General features: G+C 41.9%; 1 protein-coding gene across 5 annotated transcripts in view; it reads right to left on the bottom strand.

The window, feature by feature from the left end:
- Positions 1–25,123, bottom strand: part of LOC129179996 (FERM and PDZ domain-containing protein 4-like) — a 74,785-nt gene that overhangs the window by 29,581 nt on the left and 20,081 nt on the right. The window contains exons 1-2 of one of the 5 annotated variants that reach the window (XM_054773982.1): positions 18,883–19,288; positions 6,787–7,081 (exon numbers count right to left, since the gene is read on the bottom strand). The exons of 2 other annotated variants lie outside the window; for them this stretch is intronic. In XM_054773982.1, the coding sequence (XP_054629957.1) occupies positions 6,787–6,821 (35 nt within the window). In that variant the 5' untranslated portion in view covers positions 6,822–7,081; positions 18,883–19,288. Of the gene's footprint in view, positions 1–32; positions 6,755–6,786; positions 7,082–18,882; positions 19,289–25,123 lie in introns of those variants that run through there. 2 more of the 5 variants (XM_054773973.1, XM_054774015.1) reach the window with 2 other exon arrangements.

Raw genomic sequence — 25,123 nt, 5'->3', positions numbered from 1 at the left:
TAACGCCGCATTTCAGAAAAAGAACATCATACCGACAGTAAAATATGGTGGTGGTTGTGTGATGGTCTGTTGCTGTTTTGCTGCTTCAGGATCTCAAAGACCTGCTGTGACACATAGAACCATGAATTCTGCTGTCTACCAAAAAATCCTGAAGGAGAATGTCCGGCCATCTGTTGGTGACCTCAAGCTGAAACCAACTTGACTTCTGCAGCAGGACAATGATCCAAAACACACCAGCAAGTCCTCCTCTGAATGGCTGAAGAAAAAACAAATGTAGACTTTGGAGTGGCCTAGTCAAAGTCCTGAACTGAATCCTACTGAGATGCTGTGGCATGACCTTAAAAAGGCGCTTCATGCTGGAAAACCCTCCAATGTGGCTGAATTACAACAATTCTGCAAAGATTAGTGGGCCAAAATTCCTCCCCAGCGCTGTAAGAGACTCATTGCAATTTATCACAAACACTTGATTGCAGTTGTTGCTGCTAAGGGGGGCCCAACCAGTTATTGTTTTTTTTTTTCACGCAGGGCCATGTAGGTTTGGATTTTTTTTCTCCCTTAATCATAACAATTTTCATTTAAAAACTGCATTTTATGTTCAGTTGTCTTGTGATTGACTAATATATAAATTTGTTTGCCCCCAATCAAAATGTTCAACCCAATGTGGCCTGCGAGTCAAAGGGTTTGCCCACCGCTGCTCGACTGCCATAACCACATGAAGCAGTCAGCCTGCTGCCACAAGTTTGCCCTCCGTCAAGTAGTTTCTCAACCAAAAAATCCTGACAGTATGGCAATCAGGACAAGGGACATAATAATTGGACAGACTACCACAGGGAAACTACTAGACAACTTTATGTATGAACTTGTGGTCAGATCAGCAAACAGCAAGAAATAAAAATACAATACAAAGCTATTGGTTTAAAGCACACAACTTATATCCACAGGAAACTGAACTGGTGGCTGACAATGTTTGCTTCTGGCCAACTATTAATGGAACTTGTGCAAGGAGTAAGAAGACGCATGTAGGTCTTGACCATTTATGTGTTAAGGGCATACAGCATGTTTGAGTTTTGTTTTGTTCATGCAGAAATGAATGAAATGTCTCAAAAAGAAAAAGAAGCAAAAAGCACTATCACAATGTCTTTGTGTGGATTTGAACCAAAATGTTCTTGGCCATTGCTCCACCTCTCTGAATGTTTTGGTGAAACAGCATCCTTGGCAGAGATAAGTTAAACACTTAGAAGCCCCTCTGCTTACAATGCTGCATAGATTTTTCTATTCTTTTCCTTTGTCAGTCCCCGCACGATTCTACACCCTGCCGTCCCTACCTCATCTTGTTCCTCCACTCGCTCGTTGTGTCTTCATGAATGAAACATTGGAGAAAATTGTTAAAAGTTCCCCCTTTGAGTGCTCTCCCTTTATATAGTACCTGCTCACAACATGTTTTGGCTTTCAGAGGATTTAACACACAAAAGCGTGTGTGCACGTGTGTATTTAGTTTGCATGCACTCACACGCACGCACACACACACACACACACACACACACACAGACAGAAACTTTCTTGCCAGCTGCTTGCTGCATGCTCTGTGAGCATCATGATGAATGAAAAAGATTTGAATAACAAGCACAGAGAGAATGCTTCAGAAATGCATGCCTCACCTAAATAAAAAAAACAAAAAACAAAAACAAGGCAATTTTTTCCCGTAAGGAATAATGTAAATCCAATTAATGTGTTCCAGACACACAAAAAATACATTTAACAGAGAGTAATTGTAGTTTAAGATGCAGATAACAACGCGTGGAACGTATTATCGATGCGGACATCCCGTACATTCTGACGAGATCCAATTCAATACTGTTTCACCTTCCGTCGTTTGTGATCTCTGTTTTGTTACCCCTTTTGTAACGTTAGCTTTCTTGATGTATTCTTTCTTTGTCAGGATGGAACTTCTTGTTGATGCAGACTTCCCGTACACCCTGGCGGCCATCTTCATACCTTGTGATGAGCTCTTTCCTGAACTCAATAGTGTTTCTCATCATCTTTATCAAATTGTTGGCACTCGCAACATTCTTTGGCCCCATGGCGGGTTATTTAGCAGACACAATCAAAGAAATGCATGGAAAGTGAGTCGGCAAAGCATAGTGTGCTTTGTTTTGGCACTCATTTTGGTGGAGCAATACAGCACACGGCAAACTGACTAGTTTGGAACATATAATATTGTACAAAAACCAACACAGTCTATGAAACCTGAAAATGTTCAATCACAATCGAATCATACTGGGGCGAATGCAGAAGTTATTCATTCTATTATTAATAAGATAAAAACATGTCCCAAGAACCAGATTTGGCCGCCGAAGAGCAGGTTGCCCAGGAGCCCGCCCTTGACCGCCACCCAAAACACATTGCAACCGACCCTTATGCTTGCCCCCGCAGGTGGTAGGTCTACCAGGGGGAGATACAGTTTGGCCCTGGGCCTTGCTCCAGGGTGAGGTCCCTCCTCTTGTGTTTGTTCATAGGGTCTTCTGACCTTGGGAGACCCTACCAGGGCCATATAGCTCTTGACAACATAGCTCCTACGATCCCTCAGGTATTCAAACCCCTCCACCATGATAAGGTGGTGGTTCACAGATGCCTACCGGACGCCTCCCTGGTGAGGTGTTCCGGGCATGCCCAGCCGGGAGAAGGCCCCGGGGCAGACCTAGGACACACTGGAGGGATTATGTGTCACAGCTGGCCAGGGAACACCTGAGTGTCCTCCCGGTGGTGGCCGCGGACCGGGAAGTCTGGACTTCCCTACTCAGACTGCTGCCCCCGCGACCCGAAAAATGGATGGAAGGAAGATAAAAACACCTCACTCGGAGAAGAGAGGTAATAATTGTTGCAATGAAATCAATCACTAATGCAATTTAAAACATAAAAAATAACGCTCACTTAAACAAAAAACTGTTTTGATCACAAATGACAAGCATATGGCTGCTAATCAGTTGGCTTTCTCACAAGCGGTGAGTGTGAGAAGCAAACATAGCAGTCCGCAGTTTCTCACTGCTCCTTCTTGTCCAACAGTACAAGCACATGGCAATCAAATGCACCAGTCAGAGAAGATCCAACATGCTCATCTGAATTACTTCATTTTTGTTTAAAAAAATGCAATCGCACCTTTCTATTTCTGCACTCCAGGCGTCACAGTCTCGTTCTAATTCCACACCGATAACACTGATGCACGCCATGCTTAGAGTGACATCAGCACAACACTTGGGCACAATATTAATATTAATATTAATATACACAATATTTATTTATGGAAACATGGAGAAGAACATGTATATGTGCACCAAAGACTCAGCTGTTCTAGTACGAGCAAATAGTGGCACCAGCCTACACACGGGGTCCATATCCAAGACAAAAGTCATCTGGGAGTAAGCAAGCTGGACAAATGGATTGCAGTGGACTGTAGACCACTTTCATTGGTACAAGATAAGGTGCTACCAAGAGTGTTGTCTGACCAATGTGCAAACTGCTGTGCACAAACAGCTTTCAATAAATTTGAATCCTTCCAGCTCAAAATGCAGCTTGAAATCATATTCATGTAGTTGTACTTTGTTAAAGAATTGCACAAATCTTTTTGCTTATGTAGTAGCCTGATGTGAAAACATTTTTCATTGAATTTTGATGTTTAAGTGCACGTACAGTAATCCCTCATTTATCACTGTTAAATGGCCAGAGACCCGAGCATGAAAGTTGACTTTCCACAAAGTAGGTTTCCTTATTTACAAATGGAATATTTTCAAAGTGAGAGCATAGGAAACCTGTTTACAAGCTTCTAAGCCTATCCCAGCTGACTTCGGGCGAGAGGCGGGAATACACCATGGACTGGTCGCCAGCCTATCGCATGGCACAGATACTGGAGTAAAAATTTTACTCAGTAATTTCTGTATGTAAATTGAGCAATAACTTATTGGCGATGACAAATAAACGACTGTGTACTTCATAGCCCGCCTTCTGTGAATATTATTTTTCTCTTGTCACATTCTTTTTCTTCTCCTGCCACTGTTTCCGGCCGGAAAAAGTCTTGCAAAAAGCCAAAATGAGCCAAAGGAAATGGTTACATACTGGGTGGCATGATGACAAAAATATATAAATAGCAACATGTCCCAATACTTTTGTCCGCATTATGCAAACCCCACTGGTCACGATGTGGCATCTTGCCAACAAAACATGGCAAAAAGCTCTTCCTTATATTACAAAGGAGATGTTCCATTCAGCACCATGGACAGCTCATCCTTGCTGCAGCTTTGTCCCTTTCAATGCCGTGAAAGACATAAAACACAAGCTGCCTGTGTACTGACACACACAAAAATTAGACATGCCAGGGTTGTGTCAATAAGTTCAGTGTCAGCACCATCAATCACTGCAAGCTGGCCTGGTTAAACCTCTGCTGCTGTGTCCTTGTTACACAATGCAACACAGATCTGATCATCTCCATACAAACCAACCTAAAACTAATCTTTCTAGCTCGATTGTCTCGTACTGCTTCTTATTTATCGTTTCTTACTAGGATGCAGCCGAGATTTAGATTATTTAATAGGCCGTGCTTCTCTCCAACACATGTTGGATGAAAGTGATGTAATTTGCTCCAAGGATTGTCGTTACAGATGCACATTTATGTGATCATAGGAGCCAGACAAGGTTAAAAATAGGCAATAAATAATAGAATAGAAAAGTAAGGAGGAAACCAGGGGGAAATCAATTCCTGATGGAGAGGATTGTTTGGTTTGAAACATGCCATCACTCTGCCTGGGACTTTATGCAGCTTTAACGTGCGCCTTGGGAGTCATGAGAGTGCAAAGTTGAAATGAACAGCTTGTTAATGTAGTTCCGTATCTTAGCTCGTCATGTTATTTGCTTGATTATTCCAAACCATGGTGGAATTTGTGTTGAAATTCAGTTACACAAAACAAATGGATTTTTCTCCAGGGTTATGCACTTTCACTAGTTTCACCACAGGTTAGTCGCGGGTTGGCTGTTTACGCTCCGTTGATGTCAGGCATTGACCAATTCCATCTGTTTGGTCAATTGGAAAGGATAGAGAAAGAGTAGAGTGAGTGTGTGTGTGTGTGTGTGTGTGTGTGTGCACAGCTGCTTGGAGCGTGTCGACAAATCTGTGGCTTGCAGAGCGCAAATATGCACTAATGGTTGTTTGCATTCATGCTAAAACGAACGCAACCACTGCAACATTGCTGCCAGATGAAAACAAAAAACAAAACAGCTAATTAGGTTGGTGAGGGAGATTCATTCCACCGCCACAACATTCGGTGCACCTGCAAAATCCCGCGAGAGCCACTCAAGTCTTAATGATTCTCACTTTTAACTGACACCGGCAAGGGAAGGCACTGACTGCATAATTCTTACAGAATACTTGCAATGCTTTCTAATACTATGCCCCTCCCCTGTAACTAATGGCAATAAGTCCTACATGACGAACAGCTCTCAGTAAGACTCAGTTGATTTCTACATCTCTGCAAACCACAACCAAATGAATATACAAAGATAATAACATATTGTTAAAGACTTCTTTCGCTCATGCTCAGTGTGGACTGTTTATTTATTCATATAGTAGATCAGAAGTATTGAATAAAGATGCCTTACTCCCCCCTCGCAGCACTTAATCAATCTTTGCAAATTGCATATTTACAATCTCAAGGTGAAACTGAGCTAGCAAGCTTGTTGCTGTGTGGAGCACAACGTCATCACTTGCCCGTCGATATATTTATGGGCAGAAAAACAGATACCGGTATGAACTGATATCTGGTTTTTATGCCAGTACAGTATAGCCACTATAAGATATTCCCATAAGTACTATGCTATAATACAAGAAAAAAACATTCTGGCATTTGTTTTGATCCCAGTCTGTCTGTTGTTGTACGAAGTTAGTTAGCAAGATTATGCAAAATCTACACAGCTGACTTTCATGACGTTCGTGCCAAGCAAGAATCTACTCAATTTCGGTGCAAATATGGCATAACATGCGGGCATAAGAATTGTTTGACAAAATAAAGTCCATTCGTTGTCCTTCACTGCTTTCTTCTTGTGCACCTGCTGATTATGCAAACGTCCGCTTGATGCAACCACTTACATGTGCACATGTGTGCATAGCATATATGTGGGTACTGTATATGGGAGAATACAGGCCAGTGGTGGAGTGGTATTTGGAGCAGAAGTAAGCACATGTATCAGCAAACAGACAGCCAGCAATCCAGTGTAGGCTCATCTGTGATTTATGTTATGTCACTCAGTTATCTTTAGACATACAGGATACATGTTTGCAACAAGAGAAGTCCCTTTTTTCAAGGGTTTTGGGAATGGGCCATTTTAGCCATTTTGTCAGGTATATTTCATCCCTATTTTCATTATAAAACATGACTGAAGAGAACATCGCCAGTCCTTATCTCTGTTGACTAATGTATACTGGCACTCTTCGGTACATATTACCAGGAAAAAACCACCAGCCACCCCCACTAAGACATACAGTCGTGTGAAAAAGTGTTTGCCCCCTTCCTGATGTCTTCTTTTTTTGCATGTTTGTCACACTTGAATGTTTCAGATCATCAAACAAATTTAAATATTAGTCAGTGACAACACAACTTAACACAAAATGCAGTTTTTACATTAAACTTGTTATTATTTAGGGAGAAAAAAGCCAAATCTACATGGCCCTGTGTGAAAAAGTGATTGCCCCCTAAACCTAAACACTGGTTGGGCGTTTGCGATAACTTGCAAGTCTCTTACAGCGCTGTGGAGGAATTTTGCAGAATTGTTGTCATTCAGCCACATTGGAGGCTTTTCCAGCATGAAGCACCTTTTTAAGGTCATGCCACAGCATCTCAATAGGATTCAGGTCAGGACTTGGACTAGACCACTCCAAAGTCTTCATCCATTCACAGGTGGACTTGCTGGTGTGTTTTGGATCATTGTCCTTCTGCAGAACCCAAGTTGGTTTCAGCTTGAGGTCACCAACAGATGGCCGGACATTCTCCTTCAGCAGAATTCATGCTTCCATTTATCACAGCAAGTCTTCCAGGTCCTGAAGCAACAAAGCAGCCCAGATCATCACACTACCACCACCATATTTTACTGTTGGTATGTTTTTTTTCTGAAACGCGACGTTACTTTTACACCAGATGTAATGGGACACACGCCTTCCAAAAAGTTCTACTTTTGTCTCGTCAGACCACATTTTTGAGTATTTTTCCGAAAGGTCTTGGCATGTTTTCTTGCAATCACGTATTCACACAGGGCCATGTAACTTTAGATTTTTTTTCTCCTTAATAATAAAAAGTTTCATTTCAAAACTTCCTTTTCTGTTCAGTTGTGTCTGACTACTCACTGACTAATATTTAAATTTGTTTGATGATCTGAAACATTTATGTGTCACCAACATGCAAAAAGAAAGAAATCAGGAAGGGAGCAAACACTTTTTCACACCACTGAATGTTTCCCCGTGTTGGCCGTATTTTGATTACCGAAAACCAGGACACTCAGCCCGGCAATGAGATACTCAAATAATACTCAAAATGTACTTAAAGATGCCTTATAATGTCAATACATTTAAAGTATGCATCGTCTGTGTGGATAGTAAATATATTACAAAATACTATCTTCCAAAGGAAGAACATTCAAAAACAGTCAAATGCTTGTTAAGTTTTGGGATGCAAGCCAATATTTTGGGGAAAAGCGTGCCCTCTAAAGTTGCAAGAACTTGGGAATTTGAACCGTTGTCGTCCATGACGTCCCCAATTTTACAGGACTTCAACTCAGCAAGCATCTGAGGGTTAACTCCGTGCATATGTTTTACTTTTTCTTTGGCTTTTTGGCAACACTAATTCAGAAAAGTTGCCCACAAAGTGCAGAGCGCCATAATGCCGCTCAATTTACCGGCCCAGTGAAAAACAACAAAAACAAGGACGTCCAAAAAAGCAAGACATGACCTCGGAAAACACGACGTTTGGTCACCGTACCCTTGGTCGCATTATTTCTTGGACGAGATGAAAGATTATACCTTGCTATGCTTGTTCTTCACATTTGCTCTTGACAATTTTTTGATGAATAAAAGCACATTCTATTAAAAAGAAAGAGTCGGCGTTCGCTCAAAAGTAATTCTGTGCGGCTAAAATAACAGCGTCGATGATGAATTAAAGATGAATGGCAAGACTATGTTTGATCAGTTTGCTACCATTTCCCCGTCGCCCAGCAAGTGTAGGAGAGAATATGAAATATGAATATGACATTTCCCTATTTTTTTCCTGCTTTCCACCCAACTTGAACGTGCGTAGTAAAACCCAGCTAAAGCGATCAATTATTGAGAATGCACTTACTTAAGTGATGTTAACAGTCCCGTTGCATGAACTCCTGCAACATCTTCACATGCTGGCTGTGGTCAAAACTCTTTGAATTTTTTATGCATTCAAGAACACTGACTCGGTGCCTTTAATAACTAAGCTTCATTTTGAAGGTCAAAGCAAGAGCGGAAACGCAACATGCACTCTCGTCACCGTGTTTCTTAAAATGGGAAATTATTGATGTCAGGCCTCTTTGTGCCTTGATAAGCGCGACGGAAATGTTGCTTTTGAGAATAACGCGCATGCTGCATGTGTCAAAGTGCCTCTAAATGTGATGCGCGCCAATCAAAAAAGCTGCTCCCTCGTCTCCAATCATCTGGAGTATTGTCTTCTTTGCAGGAAGCACGCCGTTCGGAAATCAAAGAGTTGTTTGGGAGATGACGCTATTTGCTTTAATGAAGCAGAGACCGTGAGAGGAAGTTCATATCTGTAAGACACATAAAGGATTTGCTTTATTTGCATAATGGATCAAATTTTGTCTCTTGTCAAATGAGAGAAAACGCAAGAAGCGTGTCTCTGCAGTGATATACGCGACTGGATTTATGGAAAGTAAAGGTGGCAATCACAACATAACGGAGCGTTATTGCGCAGCAGGAAATGAACCTCCACAGAAGACTGATGTAGAGCAATAAAAACACTCAAAATCCTATTTTCTTCGGAATAAGAAGTGAGAAGTGAGATATTAAAAAAAAACAAAAAACAAAGGTTTTGAAAAACACGTGCACCACCGTGCGTGTGTCATGGCCATGCGAACCATAATGTTAGAAACTTGGGGGGAGCTACCCCAAAAACCATTCAATACCATCTGACATATTTTTGCTTTCCACTCTGTTCATTGTTTTTATGCTATTCTTGCTGACTTCAAGCCAAAAATAACTGCTGGAATTTCATCCAATGCTTGGCATGAGTCCCAAAGGCTTTCGGTTATTACCTCAAGTAAGGAGACATGTTGTTATCTCAAGAGTGTAAGAGCAAGTTTGGGTTGCCGTTTGTTTTTGGGCAGGATTCCATGTGCAGATCCAGTTTATTTTCACTACTCACCATCGCGATCCCCTGGGACGACTGGGGCAGGGACCAACCAGATCCAGCAGATAGACCGGCTCCTACAAGACTGCAGTGGAAGTCGATGGCCTTGCAATACTTCTTAATCAAACAAGTCCGGCGGATGTGTTCAGCATTGCTCGGCCTTGGTGGCTATTCTAGATACTGTTGTGTGCTTGACTACACTAAAACTGCTTCATCATTATCCACTAAGGGTACAACGGTGCAGGTTTTCTGCCAATACAGGTAACCCTCTTTAGAATTTATTATTGTTAAATGATTTTTTAAATTAAGCTTGAAAATGTAATTGCATTCTTCTGGCAGATCATTCTCCAATAAATAAAATTCTCATATAAAAAATGAAATATAACATACAGAACTAGAAAAGCACTGGGAGAGCACAGACCTCCGCCAAGCGCCATAGTTGCCCCCATATTGGGATTTACACCATAAATATTAGTCCTGCATTTATTTTATCTACATATTTAGATTGCTAATGTTAGCATGCTAGCAGTGCTAACATGCTAACATTAGCATGCTAGCACCTAGCTTTGTAGTGGTAAGTGTTTATACAAGCGTCTATGAAAATGGTTAAAAAATTATACTATGCTAATGTTAGCATGCTAGCAATGCTAACATGCTAACCTTAGCATGTTAACACATAGCATAATAGTGCTAAGTGTTTATATATGTGTCTACTCATGAAAATAGCTAACGATGCTAGTATGTTCGTAGTACATTGCGCTAACATGCTAACACCGAGCACCGAGCACCTAACACCTAGCATCATAGCATGATGTACTGGGAAGACTAAATGTCCTAAATGAGTTTAGAATTTTGACTTTGGAACGGTCTGAATCGGTTGAGAAATGTGGAAGCAGCTACTGTGGAAGTCTTTAGATCAACGGCATTTTGCATTACAAAAAATGGGAATGTCAAGAAAAGTGGGAATTGTTGGTATGTGAAAAATGGCATGAATGTCCTTCATTAGTTGAATGCTTTGATCGGTTGAGAAATGTGGAAGTAGTAGTAGGGAATAGCAGTTTTACGGAAAAGTGTGAATTTTGGAAAAATTCAGATTTTTTTTCAGTATAAATAAAGGCAGCCTGAATGTCTTAAAATGTCCATCAGTAGCAGGTAATATTTACTGTAGCTGTAGGGAAAAGCATGAATTTTGGGAAAAATTTGAATTTTGGATTTTAGATCACCCCCAACATTTAATCAGTTCTAACTCCGCGCTGCGCTTGCGCTTTGCGCAGCACTTGGCGGAGGTAAAAATTGAAGAATGTGGGGGCCAATTTGATGTGTACATTAAAAATGCTAAAACCAATCCAATGTACAAGGTCGAAAATGGCCCTGGGACACATTTTGGACACCCTCGGTTTACAGTGTTTCTTTGAGCCGAGTGAGCCGAATGCCTCACCTTTTGTCCGCTTTTGGGCAGACTGTTGCCCACTTGAAATCTGTACAGTGAAGGAAATGGGACATTACGTTGCGGCGATGCCTTTTTGCTAGCCTGGACAGGCAAGACACACAAACACTCCAAAAAGGTGGATCAGAAGGTGGATTGCCTGTGCAGAACGTTACATGGTAGAACCATACATCCCTAAATGCATCTACTCAATGTTATGGAAGGGAGGGACATGCCTGATTAAAGATGGAAGCAGATTCTTATAAAAATGCCATCTAGGGATTTCTTGTTAACTTTTTATTATCACTGCAAGATAAACGTTTTTTCTTATTTCCCACAGAATAATGAATGAATCTTAATGACTAGATTGGCTTCAGGAGGTCTATGAATATCCAATTTTCCGCAAATTAGGACAGTCCCATGCAGAGGTCTGCCATTCTAGTTAAATACTGTACGTAATTACATAAAGACTGAAATATAAGCATAGCGGGGCAAATAACTGTAAAAAAGTAAGTGGTTATCCTTGGTAGTTTCCTAAAAAAAGTACCGTAATTGAAATAGTAACATACACTAACATAATGTTCCTTCCTACGTAATTACCGTAAATTCCCGTGTGTAAGCAGCACCCACCACATTTGGAGGAAAAAACAGATTCGTTCTGGTATATAAGTCGCACTGGTGTATAAGTAGTCTGTGAGGACCAGGCAGCTCTTTATTTGAAAGGAGCCAATCATGAGCTATGACAAAAAGTCACAACGAGCTTGTCAGTCAATTCGGAAATTGCAGGAGGTCATTACTCAATACTCATTACTCACGGTTTCATCTTACAAACAACATTAAACTCATCACACAGCAACTTAACACTCAAACGGTACCTAGGAAATATACATTACATGTATCAATGCGAGTTTAAAATAACAAACAGCAGCTGTTTTAACATCTACCCATAATGCATTACTGCCAGAAGAGCAGTTCTTTGGCGGACAAGCAACATAGATGGATAGTGCTGTAATGCTTCCTCTGTCCACCAGGGGGAGCCAGAGGTGCCCAGAGCCCAGAGGGAGGCTGACGTCACTGCAGCACCCCAATTAATGCTTTGCTCAGACACAATGCCTTATGGGAAAACTTTTTTTTGCATTTTAAATTTGGTATTGGCTCATGTTTGTATATTTCTGAGGTATACTTTTGGAGTGTTCTCTTACACACCGGAATTTACGATAGTTACCATGGAAAGTAAAGTATTACTAGCATTACTAAGCATTATTTCTTTTTTCTACCTAATTCTGTAGTTAGAGCAAACACTGTTGATGAAGACGATGGCGAAAAGAAAGAAAGATGAGGAGTACCGTACAAAAAAAAAATCATACTTCATGCGTATGCTTCATGCGAATGAACTTTTTGACGACTTTTCGGATAAAGACAAGATAATCGAACGAATAAAAGACATGCTTCCGTCAGCAAGAACTGTTCACAAACGCACCATCATGAAAAGTATTTTATCGATTGATTAACTTCAGTATAACAACATTATTAAAAAAACATAAATGCAGAGACTTACTATATTCTAAAATTGTTGGTCTTGCCTAAAGATGCACACGTTTATTTGTATTCAGTATTAAAAAATACTATATGGGTCTCGCGGGAATGCATTTAAAAACATTTTTGGTCACTCTAGTAATGCCTGTACTTCCACTCTGAAAACACCAGGTGTAACTCATCAGACCGGTTCGGACTCGCCATTGTTGCATCGAGTTCTCTTGTGTCACTGCGGAACTTGCAACATCGGCTCCAGTATACATTTTACTCGGCGATGTGGGAAATTAACAGTTGTCGTGTGTTAAAGACAGACCGCTCTGCTTGCATAATTGTAGTTCGTCTTGGAGAAACAATGTCTTCACGCTTCCTGGGGTGATTATAAAAATGCTCATTTAAAGGCACCGACTTCCTCCATATTGGAAATGACTGAATATTCTTTGGTCAGATGGCTGTGAGTACAATGGAACTTTGCCCTCGGAGCGAGCAGCATGCACTGGCATAGAGCAGAGGGATTTCTGGCACACGTTACCCTAATCTAATATTCAGTGCACAAACAAGGCCTGCTGGGCTGGTTCTGCTGCCAAATGCCGACACGCTAGTCAAACTTCTCCCACGGTAAACACCAGCGTGGCCTTTTAGTTTTAAACGAGCGGTTTCAGAATCCTTTGATGGATGTAAATGTGATGACAAACTAAAAAGAGTAAAACAAATAAAAGTGTAAGTGAAAAACAACTACTCTTTAAAGCTGACAGAGCAAATTTGCCACTATGTGGCACAGAAACATAGTGGAAACTAAGCCAACAGTACATATTCTCATGTGGTGCCTGCTGGTATTATGCCGGAGCTAATTGTGCAGTTGGTCAACAAAAATCAATGCCAGATGTGTCAGAGTGGGTATGGCAGGTGTTATGGGATAGCAAAAACAACTCTTGGAAAATGGCTGCCATGCATAAAAAATGCAATACAAGGACTTGTACAAATGTAGACTTCTGCCCAAGACCTGATGATGTATATGACACCTGCAGATCTTTACAAGGATCTTATATTCTATGTCTATTTTGAAATTGTTAGTCTTAGGTGAAATGGAAATTGTAATTGTTACATTATTGAGGTATTGTGATGTTACAAATGAATCCACCCAGACATCTTCTTATGCTTATCTGAGATCAGGTCGCCGGGGCAGCAGCCTAAGCAGGGAAGCCAAGTCTTCCCTCTCCCCGCCCACTTTGTCCAGCTCTTCCCGGCGGATCCCGAGGTGTTCCCAGGCCAGTTGAGGGACATAGTCTCGCCAACGTGTCCTGGGTCTTCCCCACGGCCTCCTACCGGTCGGACGTGCCCTGAACACCCCCCCAGGGAGGCGTCCGGGAGGCATCCTGACCAGATGCCCAAGCCACCTCATCTGGCTCCTCTCAATGCGGAGGAGCAGCGGTTCTACTTCGAGTTTCTCCCGGATGACAGTGCTTCTCACCCTATCTCTAAGGGAGAGCCCAGCCACCCTATGAAGAAAACTTATTTCGGCCGCCTGTACCCACGATCGTGTCCTTTCGGTCACTACCCAAAGCTCATGACCATAGGTGAGGGTAGGAACGTAGATCGACCGATAAATTGAGAATTTTGCCTTTGGATTTAGCGCCCTCTTCACCACAACGGGCCGATGAGACGCCGCACCCAATCCGCCTGTCGATCTTGGACAACGTTTGGTATTTTCTTGATTGATGATTTAATCCTTGATATCAGGGGAAAAAGACACAAAACATAGATATCATGGTTTTATTCTGTGGCTCTGACATTAACTTTAATTGCATCTTGTCAAATATTTGCAGTGGAAGTCATTATTGGGGTGCTGTACACACAATTTCTACCACACAGATAATATTGATGAAGTACAGGAACTTTGGAAATCCAATAACAATCGCTATCTTTTGTGTCCACCGCCATCACGCGCATTAATTATCATAATTTCCGGCCTATAAGTCGTTGCGTTTTTCACACGCATTGAACCCTGCAGCTTAAGCAATGATGCAACTAATTTGTGGCTAAAAGATCTATAGTTCCCAGGATGCTTGCAGTGTAAAGTAATGCATTTCCGCAATAGAAGCTAATGTCACATGTTTTGAAGTTTTATACAGTGATCATGTTTTTGATCTCTTAAGTAAGTTTGATCAAGTGTAGAGTCACTACAGCTTCTGTTTGGACTGCCTGGACCACGACAGCTCTTGAACTCTGATGAAAGCAAGCGTGTCACCGGAGCTGAGAGTTCTGCTGAGAACACGAAGTGTAGGTAGGATTGCAAGGTTTATAGTGTGTCTTGTTGTGTAAATATCCCATTTTACAGCATGGACGCCTGCGGCTAATAGACAAGTGTGGCCTACAGTATTTTTGTACAAAACATTTTTTCTCTTCAAATTTGGTGGGTCCGGAATTTACGGTAGCGTGGGAAAGTTCCTTGAACGCCTTCTGTTTTGCTTCTAACACACACCATCTCCACAGCAAGAATCTAGGCTACACTCATGGGGCCAAATGACTCCACGTGGATAAAACATAATCAAGTTAATTATGTATTGATGTCTAAAAATCACATGGTGTCCAATCATCACAATCGTTATCACTGACACAAGAGTGAGTGCAAGGTTTTGTTTGCCACTATTTTTCATTAACATTGTACAGTTATCTTGGCGGTGATTGAACACTGTAGAAAATAAGCAAGTTTTGAGCGCACCTCAACTTTGAAATTCGACTCCCTTATCAGGTTTTTAGTCAGCAGGTTGGGAGAAAGTGTCATCTACTGTGTGTCTGTATTTTATCTGTATTGACATACAAATGTGAGGACATAAAATGATCATGCAAAGGATGTGAGCAGTGCATATGAAACCACAACAAGCGAGGATTGCTTCTGTGTTCTGAGGCTCTCCAAAGTATCAATTTTGTCGTTGGATGGCGTTTTTCTCCCTTCAAGGCACTTTTACACTGTCTCCTCATTCACCCACTGCAACTGGGGGTTCAGCAACGCTCAAGCATACTTTGCATAGTCACAGGGGGAGTGAGGATCAAACATAACCTTCACAACCTGAGCCGTGCTGCCTCAAGTGTCGGCGCATTCGTGTTTCATCACATTTCAGCAATATGTTGGCACAATTCATCTGGTTTTGACTGTGAAAGGGCAGCGCAGTGCCTGGATGATTAGCATTGTTCCCACACATCAAAGAGAGTGTTGATGTTGCATGTTCCCCTTGTGCCTGTGTGGGTTCTCTCCTGCAGGTGAAAGACGTGTACCGTATGATTGATTCATTAGGGGCTCTGTCTGTATGTACACCACTTCTCAGCTGGGGTTGACTCCCGCTTTCCTTGTGACCTTAATCAGTGTAAGCGGCATGGAAAATGGATGGTGCTTGAACTACAACAGCACACTTGGAACTGTAAGTGCTCCCTTCATCTTTGTCACAACCATACTGTGTCCCAAACATGTAGTCGTGATCAAAATACTCATATTTAGGTGTGCTCGGACAAGACGCACTCTAACATCTTGGAGAAAGTGTTCACAGAAAAGTAGAAGCTATTCTCGCGGCACAGGGGGCCTAACTAAATGTCATCCAGTTTCACTTTCTGTTCTGCAGCGGCAGAGCTGACCCGACCCGAAGTGGCGTCCTTGGCGAGATTTACATATTATAATGTTTTTACTAGGGATGTCCCGATCCACATTTTTTGGCTTCCGTGACGATCCGATTTTTTTATAGTCTTGCCAATCCGATCCGATCGGGTACAGATATTTTTTTTATAATAAGCTTTTGTTACAAACAAGAATTTGTGTAATTGGATATGGTTATGAAAATAGATCTTCAAAACATAAAAAATAATGCAACTAAATTGCTGAATTTACTTTTTCATTACACAGCATGACCAACAATAATATTTGGCTTTTGGAACAAACCTCTGTGAGTCAGGTCCCTAATCCAATAAAAGATCCAATAAAAGACAGTATTGGACAAAATGGGCGTGCAAAATACTTTGAGGGTAGGACTAATCATTTGACATGGTTATAGATCAACTTGTGGTGTGATTTAGAATATATGACATTTTTTTTTAACAAACTCCCTACAGTGTAATACAAATGTATTGACGGTCCCTAATATAAACAACCAGCGGTTAGAGCATCACTTCCCGTGCGAGCAGTGGCGGAGTGCCTATCTACTATATAGATAGGCAAAACTATGTACAAAAATGATGGGTGCAGGACGACTTTTGTCTTACTATTTGCAGGAGGGATGTCCGATATTATCGGCCCAATATTGGCATAAAAATGTAATACCGGTTGATATCGGTATCGTGTTTTTCCCTATAATGAAAACCGATAGTAAAAAACTGCTGTATATACAGTATAGGCCTATGGGCTCCCGTACTTGCCGTCATCGTCACCGTCGCTGGCCGCAGATAGCACCGACGTTTGCTAACTTGTTAGCTTGTAGCGGCGCCGGCACGGTCTGGTTGTCTCTGTTGTCAGTCGACATATTTACCCACGTCGAGGGTCACCAAACATGGAGCTGCGATTCACAACGAGACAGGAGTGGAGGTAGGTGGCACCAATCAAAGAAGCCAATATCGGACATCCCTAATTTGTAGTAAAATACTGTAAATTGAGCATTGCTTTACATACGACTGCGTGCAGTGCCCTCCCAATACGTTTGTCTATGCTATACTAGTGCTTGAGCCCTACCGCTCTTTTTTCCAGATGAGTTCTAGACCAGTTCCATTGGGCAGTGTGTAGATAAAGTGGGTGTAGCAAGTCAGGGTATAAAATCTGTATTTAGTTTTTCTTTTATTTATCAGTGTTGTTGTGTTACCAGGTTAACATTACCGTACATAAGAAAACATTACACTAAAGAGTGCAGCAAGTGTGCACATTCATTGAAGAAAATCATTGTCAGAACTCTTGGTGAATGAGGCCTGAAGTATCTCAGTGCACATCAAACACGTTCATCAAATACATTCAAGTGTTCCATTTGAGCTCAAGATGGTGAAAGTTACTGGTCTCACTTTACAATAAGGTACACAAAAATACAGTAGTTGCTGAGGAACTAATGAAGAACTAATGAGGAACTAATGACTTAATAAATTTAGACTAGTTACTGAGGAACTAACGAAGAACTAATGAGGAATTAATGAGTAGACTAGATAGTGAGGAACTAAGGCACATACATTTAGAGTAGTTACTGACGAAGTAACGAAAACCTAATGAGGAACTAATGAGTAGTGGTTAGGGTTAGGTTTGTTCCTCATTAACTACTGTAATTTTGTGTACTTTACTGTAACGTGTTACCAAGTTACCAAGTTACTCAAAAAGCACCTCTGTGCTTCTTCTAGCCCGACAGGATATTTTCATCACCTTAAAGCAGGGGTGCCCAAAGTGCGGTCCAGGGTCCATTTGGCATCTCTAAAATGATCATTTAGCAAGAAAACAAAAGAAAAAAAGAAAAAATTTTTAAAAAATCTGCACTAATTTCACAAGAATAAAGAGAAAATATTAAGGGGAAAAAGTTGTAATCTAACAGTAAAAAATCATAATTGTGATTTTTTCGTGATAATTCTAATTTTTTTGAAGCCGTAATATTATGATAAACAGCAAAACAACAAATACAGAAAGTTAAGTTGCGGAAAAATTTGGACTGTAATAGGAATAAAGTCAAAATATTATGGGAATAAATAAATAATAAATAAATAATTATGAGAAAAAAAATGACAAGAAGAAAGTCAAATAGTTGGAACAACAACAACAAAAAAAACAACAGAAATGGAAAAAAGTTAAAGTTGTATTCTAACGAGAAGAAAAGTGTCAATTTTACGAGAATAAGCTCGTGATATGTGGAAAAATAATGCCATTTTAATAGCATAGAGTTGAAATATTTTCAAAAATCTATGTTTTTTTAAGGCGTAATATTATGAAAAACAAAACAATATAAAATTGTAATTTTGGGAAAATTAGGTTGGGGAAAAAATATGATATGGGAATAAAGTCAGAATATTACATGAAGAAAATGTACAAAGACTATGTAAGAAGAAAGATGAAATATTTGGAAAATAAAAAAAACAACAGCAAAAATGGGAAAGTTTATACTAATAATACTAATAATTCACTTATTCATCTATATCACAAAGCTGAGAAGAAGTTTTTTTCTCTTGAAATATATAAAGTACTGTATAACTTTTTAGCACATCTACGTGTGTTTCTTTACAAAATATCAAAGTAGCCCTTGCATCCTTTCATTTCAGTCTGGAAAGAGTTTGGACACCCTTGATTGAAAGTGTTGCAAGGATGATGGAAGATTGTCTCGGAGGTGTGAACAAAACTACCTAGTATGTACGTTTTTGCAGTCTTCTTGGATATTTCTTCAAAGGCTGGTTCGTATACACATGCACAGATCCTGCAGATCTGTAAACATTCCACGTGCTCAGACACATGCCCGGAATAACGACTTCTGGCTGCAAAACTGAAGGCAAACTCACCCAGAGGACTTTGGCATCTTAGAGAAACCAAACATATCCACGCGGTCCTGCTGTCAGGTGGTACATCCCGGAAATCAGATGCTCCACATTCTGACACTCTAAACTGCAGCCAAATCCCTCACATGTATGATGATGCAGTCTCAACCCGGATCCATGGCAAGAGTCAGCAAAAGCCTTTTCAAACAACAAGGATTATTGCAACCGCTTGGGGGAATAAACTCAGCGGACCAGTAGTGCAGAATTGCACATTCAAATTCCAAATTCCCACCCTTGCCGTTGATGCGAGTTCGGTCTCTGCGAGTCCTTTCTGCTGCATCCCACCTTGCCTAGTTGGGCTGCAGTGAGCCTGTGTGACTGCTCTCCATCTCTGGGTATGGGGAGGTGCAGCAAGTAAGGGAGGAGGGAGAGAGATAGAGTGGACGAGGGATGGGACAGAGCGCAAGGGAGAGACGGGGTGTGAGGAAAGAAGGGAGTGAGGCAGTAAACAGCGCTGAATGCATGATGGATGCTCTCTGGCTTTGGCTACTCCTAATGACCGCGCTGAGCCACGAGTCCCTTTGGAGGCTGGAGTTAGATGCAGAGGAAGGTGGCTTCAAGATTAGGGAATGCTTGAAAGATGGCCAACGGGTAAATGAAATGGCAACAAAGTGCGATGCTTAGATAAGCTAGCAACTCCAGGAGGGTCAGATGCGTAGAGGAAGAGCTGACGCTGCAGAATGAAACGCTGATGAGAGCACACATCACATGACCCACGTAGGCATTTGCACTCTCTGAAATTAATTTGATAATTTTTTTTGAGTAATATGAATACATAGGAAATAAACTGTTCAATAATTATTCTTTTTTTAGCTCAAGATAACAAAATTAACAAAATAAAATAATCCAAATAAATATCTTTATTAAGCAAATATTCTTTGACCCCTTGGTGAGCTACTCAAAATCAGCTGGCGAGATAGGAGACATAATATCACCATCATAAGGCTGGACACACTACGTGTTTATGTTCATGAGACAACCACACACAAGTAGTGTTTTGAGGACGAGACATAATTACAATAATGGCAACAAGATAGTAAAGTTGTTCAGTGACACTTGAAAAAGTTAGTACGTACCCTATGAACTTGATATCCACTTATAGCTTTCCTGTGGCACAAAAACGAGCTCTGAACTAATCACATTGCTTGTTTGTTTTAAAAACAAAATGTCACTGTGGTAAAAGGTCACATTCGGAGCCCGGAGACCAGAAGCGAGGCAAATAACTCTAGCCAGAGAGCTAGCTGCCGCCGATGTAAAGTACAGTCAGTGACAGACAGGCAAAGCGTGTAAACAAAGATGCAAGAATAGTCGACTGGCAATAGGTTTGGTAAGGGAGTGATCAAAAACACTGGCATCGATTGGGGTAGCCTGTGACAAGCTCAATACAAGACGCGGCGTTTTGTTGGCAACCCCTCGTGACAGAGTAGACATGTAGGATTTGCCGCCGCACACCGATCGGTTTTTGTGATCGGCTTTGAAAGGCGTTTATCGGCATACGCAACACGCCGGACTCAGCCATCCAGCTACAGACCCTCTCCGTCAACAGAGACCGCGTAAACACCCCATGTAACAAGAAACAAAGGTGGCAGAGTGTGCATCTAGGTTAACAACAGATGACGTTGAGGTGATGGAGAAATACTGCTCGATGGACGTTGAAGTGCTGTTGGTAAAGTACAGAACCTTTTATTTACCAAGAGTGTTCAGCAACGTGTTCACCGCGGGCCAACAAGACAACGTTAGCTCTACTGCATGACATCAAAGATAAACACAACACTGCACGCCCAGTCGCTATGTTTGTTGCAGTGGGAGATTTTAACTACTGTAACATCAGAACTGTTCTCCCAAAGTACTACCAGCACTTGAATATCTAACAAGGGAAAATAAAGTTTGTAGCAAAGTGATGGATGTTTACAGGACTGTGCCCAGGCCCCATTTTGGACAGTCTGACCACATCACTGCATTCCTCTACCCTCCCTACCGGCAACTCATCAAACATCCCCCTCACCCCCAGGAAACAAAACTTTTCATGTTTTGAAGGAAGAGACTGCTCTTTGGGGCGGAAGTGGTTCTGGAGGTAGAGTGAGTCATCCAGAAACTGGAAGGTTGGTGGTTCGATCCTCCTTCCCTCCACCCTGTTGCTGTCCCTGGGCAAGACACTTCACCCACCTTGCCTCAGAGAGGCCGTAGGTGTGAATTGGCGGCTGCGTTTCCACCAGCCTACCCCAGGGCAGCTGCGGCTAGACATGTAGATTATGAATAATGGGTTCACTTCACTGTGAAGCCCTTTGGGTACCTTGTAAAAAGGTGCAATATAGAATCAATCCATTATTATTATTGATCTGGTGCGTCAGGGCTGCTTTACTGGGAAGTGTTTCAGACTGCTGCTCGGAGTGAGGACTGCTCTGTAGACTTAGAGAAATATGCCTCACTCGTCATGGTTTACGTCAGCACATGCATCAGTAACACTTACCCAAACCGAAAACCCTGGAAGAACTGTGAGGTGCATCATGCACGCTGTGCTGCATTTGTCTCTGGTGATACTGAGGACTACGAAAAGGACTTACGTAGATCCATCAGGGAAACCAAGAGACAGTACAGACACAGTAAAGCTGGAGGGATACTGTACCACCTCTGAACGCCTGCTTTGATGCACTCAACACTGACCGACGCAGATAAATTATACCAACAGAGGCAGCACAGAGCTTCTTCCTCACTGTATCATCAGCTGACGTGTATGAAGTTCCGAGGAGGACTAACTCCCAGAAAGCATCAGGCCCAGCTAACATCCCTGGCTGAGTTCTGTGAGTGGTGTTTACAGACATCTTTAACCTGTCCTTCATCCATTCATCTGCACCCACATGTTTCAAATTCACCAAGATAGTGCCCGTCCCCGAGAAAAAAACAGTATCTTGTCTGAATGACAACCGCCCCATTCGCACTCACCTCAGTTGTGATGAAGTGTTTTGAGAAAGTAGTCATGACACACTGAACTGAACCCACTGACGATGCCATCAACCTTGCAGCCATCACACACCTTGAAACAGGGACACTTACAGTATGTTTGAATTCTATTTATTGACTACAGCTCAGCATTCAACACGATCACCCCAAGCAGACTGGCTGAGAAGCCATCAGGCTAACACCCCTCCTCTGCAACTGGGTGCTGGAATTCGTCACAGACTGACCCCAGAAAGTCAGCGTTGACTCCAGGATATCAGGCACAAGGACAGTAATCTCCTGTCATAGGGCGACACCACCATCATCAAGTTTGCTGATCACACAGCAGTCATTGGTCTGATCACTGGTAGAGAACAGGCAGCCTCCAGGAAAGAGGTGAAAAATAATCCCTCTTTAAATGCTGAAAAGACTAAAGAGATTTTTGTCAATCTGAGACTGAGGAAAGAGCGGCTTGCCCCATTTGTTATCAGTGGGACTCAAGGGGAGACGGTGAAAACCTTCAAACTCCTTGGTGCCCACATTCATGAAGACTTCACACAGCACATGAAACGGAAGGCCCAACAGAGGCTGTACTTCTTAAGCAAATTTGGAATTCCCACCCCAACTTCTCAGCAACTTCTACAGATGCACAGTGGAGAGCATTCTGACCAACTCCATCCCAGTATGGCATGTGATCTGCACCATACAGGACAGGAAGGCTCTCCAGTGTGTCATTAAGAACTGCACAGCACGTCTCTGGGGTAGACTTCACACTACTACAGCGCATTTATGACAGCTGTGCCACAAAGAGGGCACAGAACATTAAGAGAGACAGCACACATCCAAAACACACACTTCCTCCATCTGGCAGACGCTACAGGAGCATTGCAGCAGGGACAACAGGACTAAAAAACACCTTCTCCCCACAGGGCATCAGACTCTTGAACAAAGGACAAACAATCTGTAGCTTTAAACCACACTTTGAAATATTCCTATATCCTGCTTACACTGGAATCTCTAGACTGTGCGAAACTTCAAATACTTGAATAGAAGAATGTGATCCAAGACAGAAAAAACACAGTTGTGATATGTCCAGATGTGGCAGAGCTGCACAACGGCAAACAGCATCACAAATTGGCATACAATCCGGCTACTGTGAATTTGAACAATCACAATAGGATAATTAAAAAAAGATAAGTTAAGCCATTAATAAAGGCACATATGAAAGACAATTTCCAGGACTTCACACATAGTATGCGCACACACAAACACACATTTTCGCTGGGGCTGTCAAAACGATGCAAGGCTGTATGTGTACACAGATGGTTCGGCACAATCACCTGCTGGCCCAGTGCCATAAAAGAGGCCAAGGACAGTCCATACTTGCGTATTAGTGGTGACAGTTTATTTTAATTCAGTGCAAAAGAGCAGAAACCACTTTTAGCAGACTATCTATACACTCAGAGACCACATCATGAGATGGTAATCAAACAGTAGAATCAGCTATCACTACTATGTACTGGATTTTACACCCCTGCAAACAACTAGGGTTTCATGATTAGATTTATTTTTTTTGTGAATTTTTATCTCTCATGGCCAGCATAATTAAGTAGATTAAGTTAAAAGCACCTCATCCTAAACTATTTGTTGTTTATTGCCCTGCATTGTGCATACCTCAGTCCCAAGCACACAGTAAGAAAAGCTTACTACAGGACTATTAAATAGGATTTTGCTCAACCACGTTCAAATGTGTAAAGTATGCCGTTGAGTGTTTATAAGAAAACAAACATTACACGGATGAGTGCTGCCAGTGTGTAAATTGATTTAAGAAAACAAATTCAAGAACTCTTGGCGGGTGAGGTCTAATGTCTCTCGGTGCACATGTCAAGCATAAGAGTGAACTTGAGCCCAAGATGTTGAAATTTACTCAAACAGCATCATTGTGCTTCTTCTCCTGTGGATGTGTGAACCACATCAGAGACACCATCGACGTTATTGTAGACCCTCATCAATATGCATACAAGAAGAACCGCTCCATTGAGGACGCCATCTCTTCAGTGGTCCACAACTCCCCCACTCACCTAGAGAGTAAGGACACCTACATGTGCCTGCTCTTCATTGACTTCACATCAGAGCTTCACATCACCCTTAGTACTGGCTCTCCTCAGGGCTGTGTGCTGAGCCCCCTTCTCTTCACGATGCAGACTTATGACTGCTTAGCCCAAAACCCAAACCATTGTTAAGTTTGCGGACAACACGGCTGTAGTAGGATGCATCACCCAAGGGAATGAATCTGCACACAGGTGGCTGGTGGAACAGCTGGAGAGCTGGTGAAGTGACAACAACCTCAGCATCAAATGGAAGATGAACAAAGGGATGATCGAGGACTTTAGGAGGAACAAACATTGTTCACCCGCCCTGAACATCGGTGGAGTGGCTGTGGAAGTGGTCTCCAGTTCCAAATACCTGGGCGTCCACGTGTATTGTAACGCTCAAGCCAAACAAGAGATGTTCAGAGGCCACTTCAGCTTGCCTAAAGGAAGTTGCTTCTTATTCAGGCAAGGAGTAGCCAAACCGAAACTCACAACAAGCTTGTCACCCGCCGAAATGAACAGGGGGATCACTAGACAGAACACTAGCTACAGTCACGGTGCTAACACAAAACTGACAGAATACACAACAGGTACGTGAACACACACCAAGCCTTGCACTACTATGTGTGATAACAAACAACAATTTACATAACAATTCTATCTACTGTGTACAACAAGGCGCTGCAAGGCATGGAGCTCATTATTTTGTGCACATGTTGTGGATGTGCAGTAGGATTTTCTTGTGACCCGGATATGACTTCCTGAAAGGCATAGATTTCCTTTCACGTCCCAAAATCTTGACAATGCAGCAATAATGTGCTGAGTTGTTAAAAATAAAAGTTAACCTTTCCCCTGAGGCCATTTACTACATGTTGATAAAAGGCATTATGTGTGCCGCCTACTTTGCTTGGTGTGAGAACCGGGTTGCCATCAGCCATGGAGAAAAGCTTCTTTGATGTTGAATAGATTCTTTGATGACCCTCGTCCTCTCTGTGGCCTCACGCACATCAAAATGTGCTTGGTGGGACATGAGACATTAAAGGCCTTGTCCTCTCACCATTTCCTATAGGTCTGAAGACAGCTTGCATTTGCACAGTGCCGAGACAAATAACTTTGAGTCCTTTTATCGTCGTCGATTTCATTTCCTGTCACCATTTTATTTGGCGATAAAAGCC

The sequence above is a fragment of the Dunckerocampus dactyliophorus genome, chromosome 1 (genome assembly GCF_027744805.1).
Source record: "Dunckerocampus dactyliophorus isolate RoL2022-P2 chromosome 1, RoL_Ddac_1.1, whole genome shotgun sequence".
Taxonomy (NCBI): domain Eukaryota; kingdom Metazoa; phylum Chordata; class Actinopteri; order Syngnathiformes; family Syngnathidae; genus Dunckerocampus; species Dunckerocampus dactyliophorus.
Note: the sequence above shows the minus strand (reverse complement) of the source record. Positions and strands in the feature narration are given on the sequence as shown.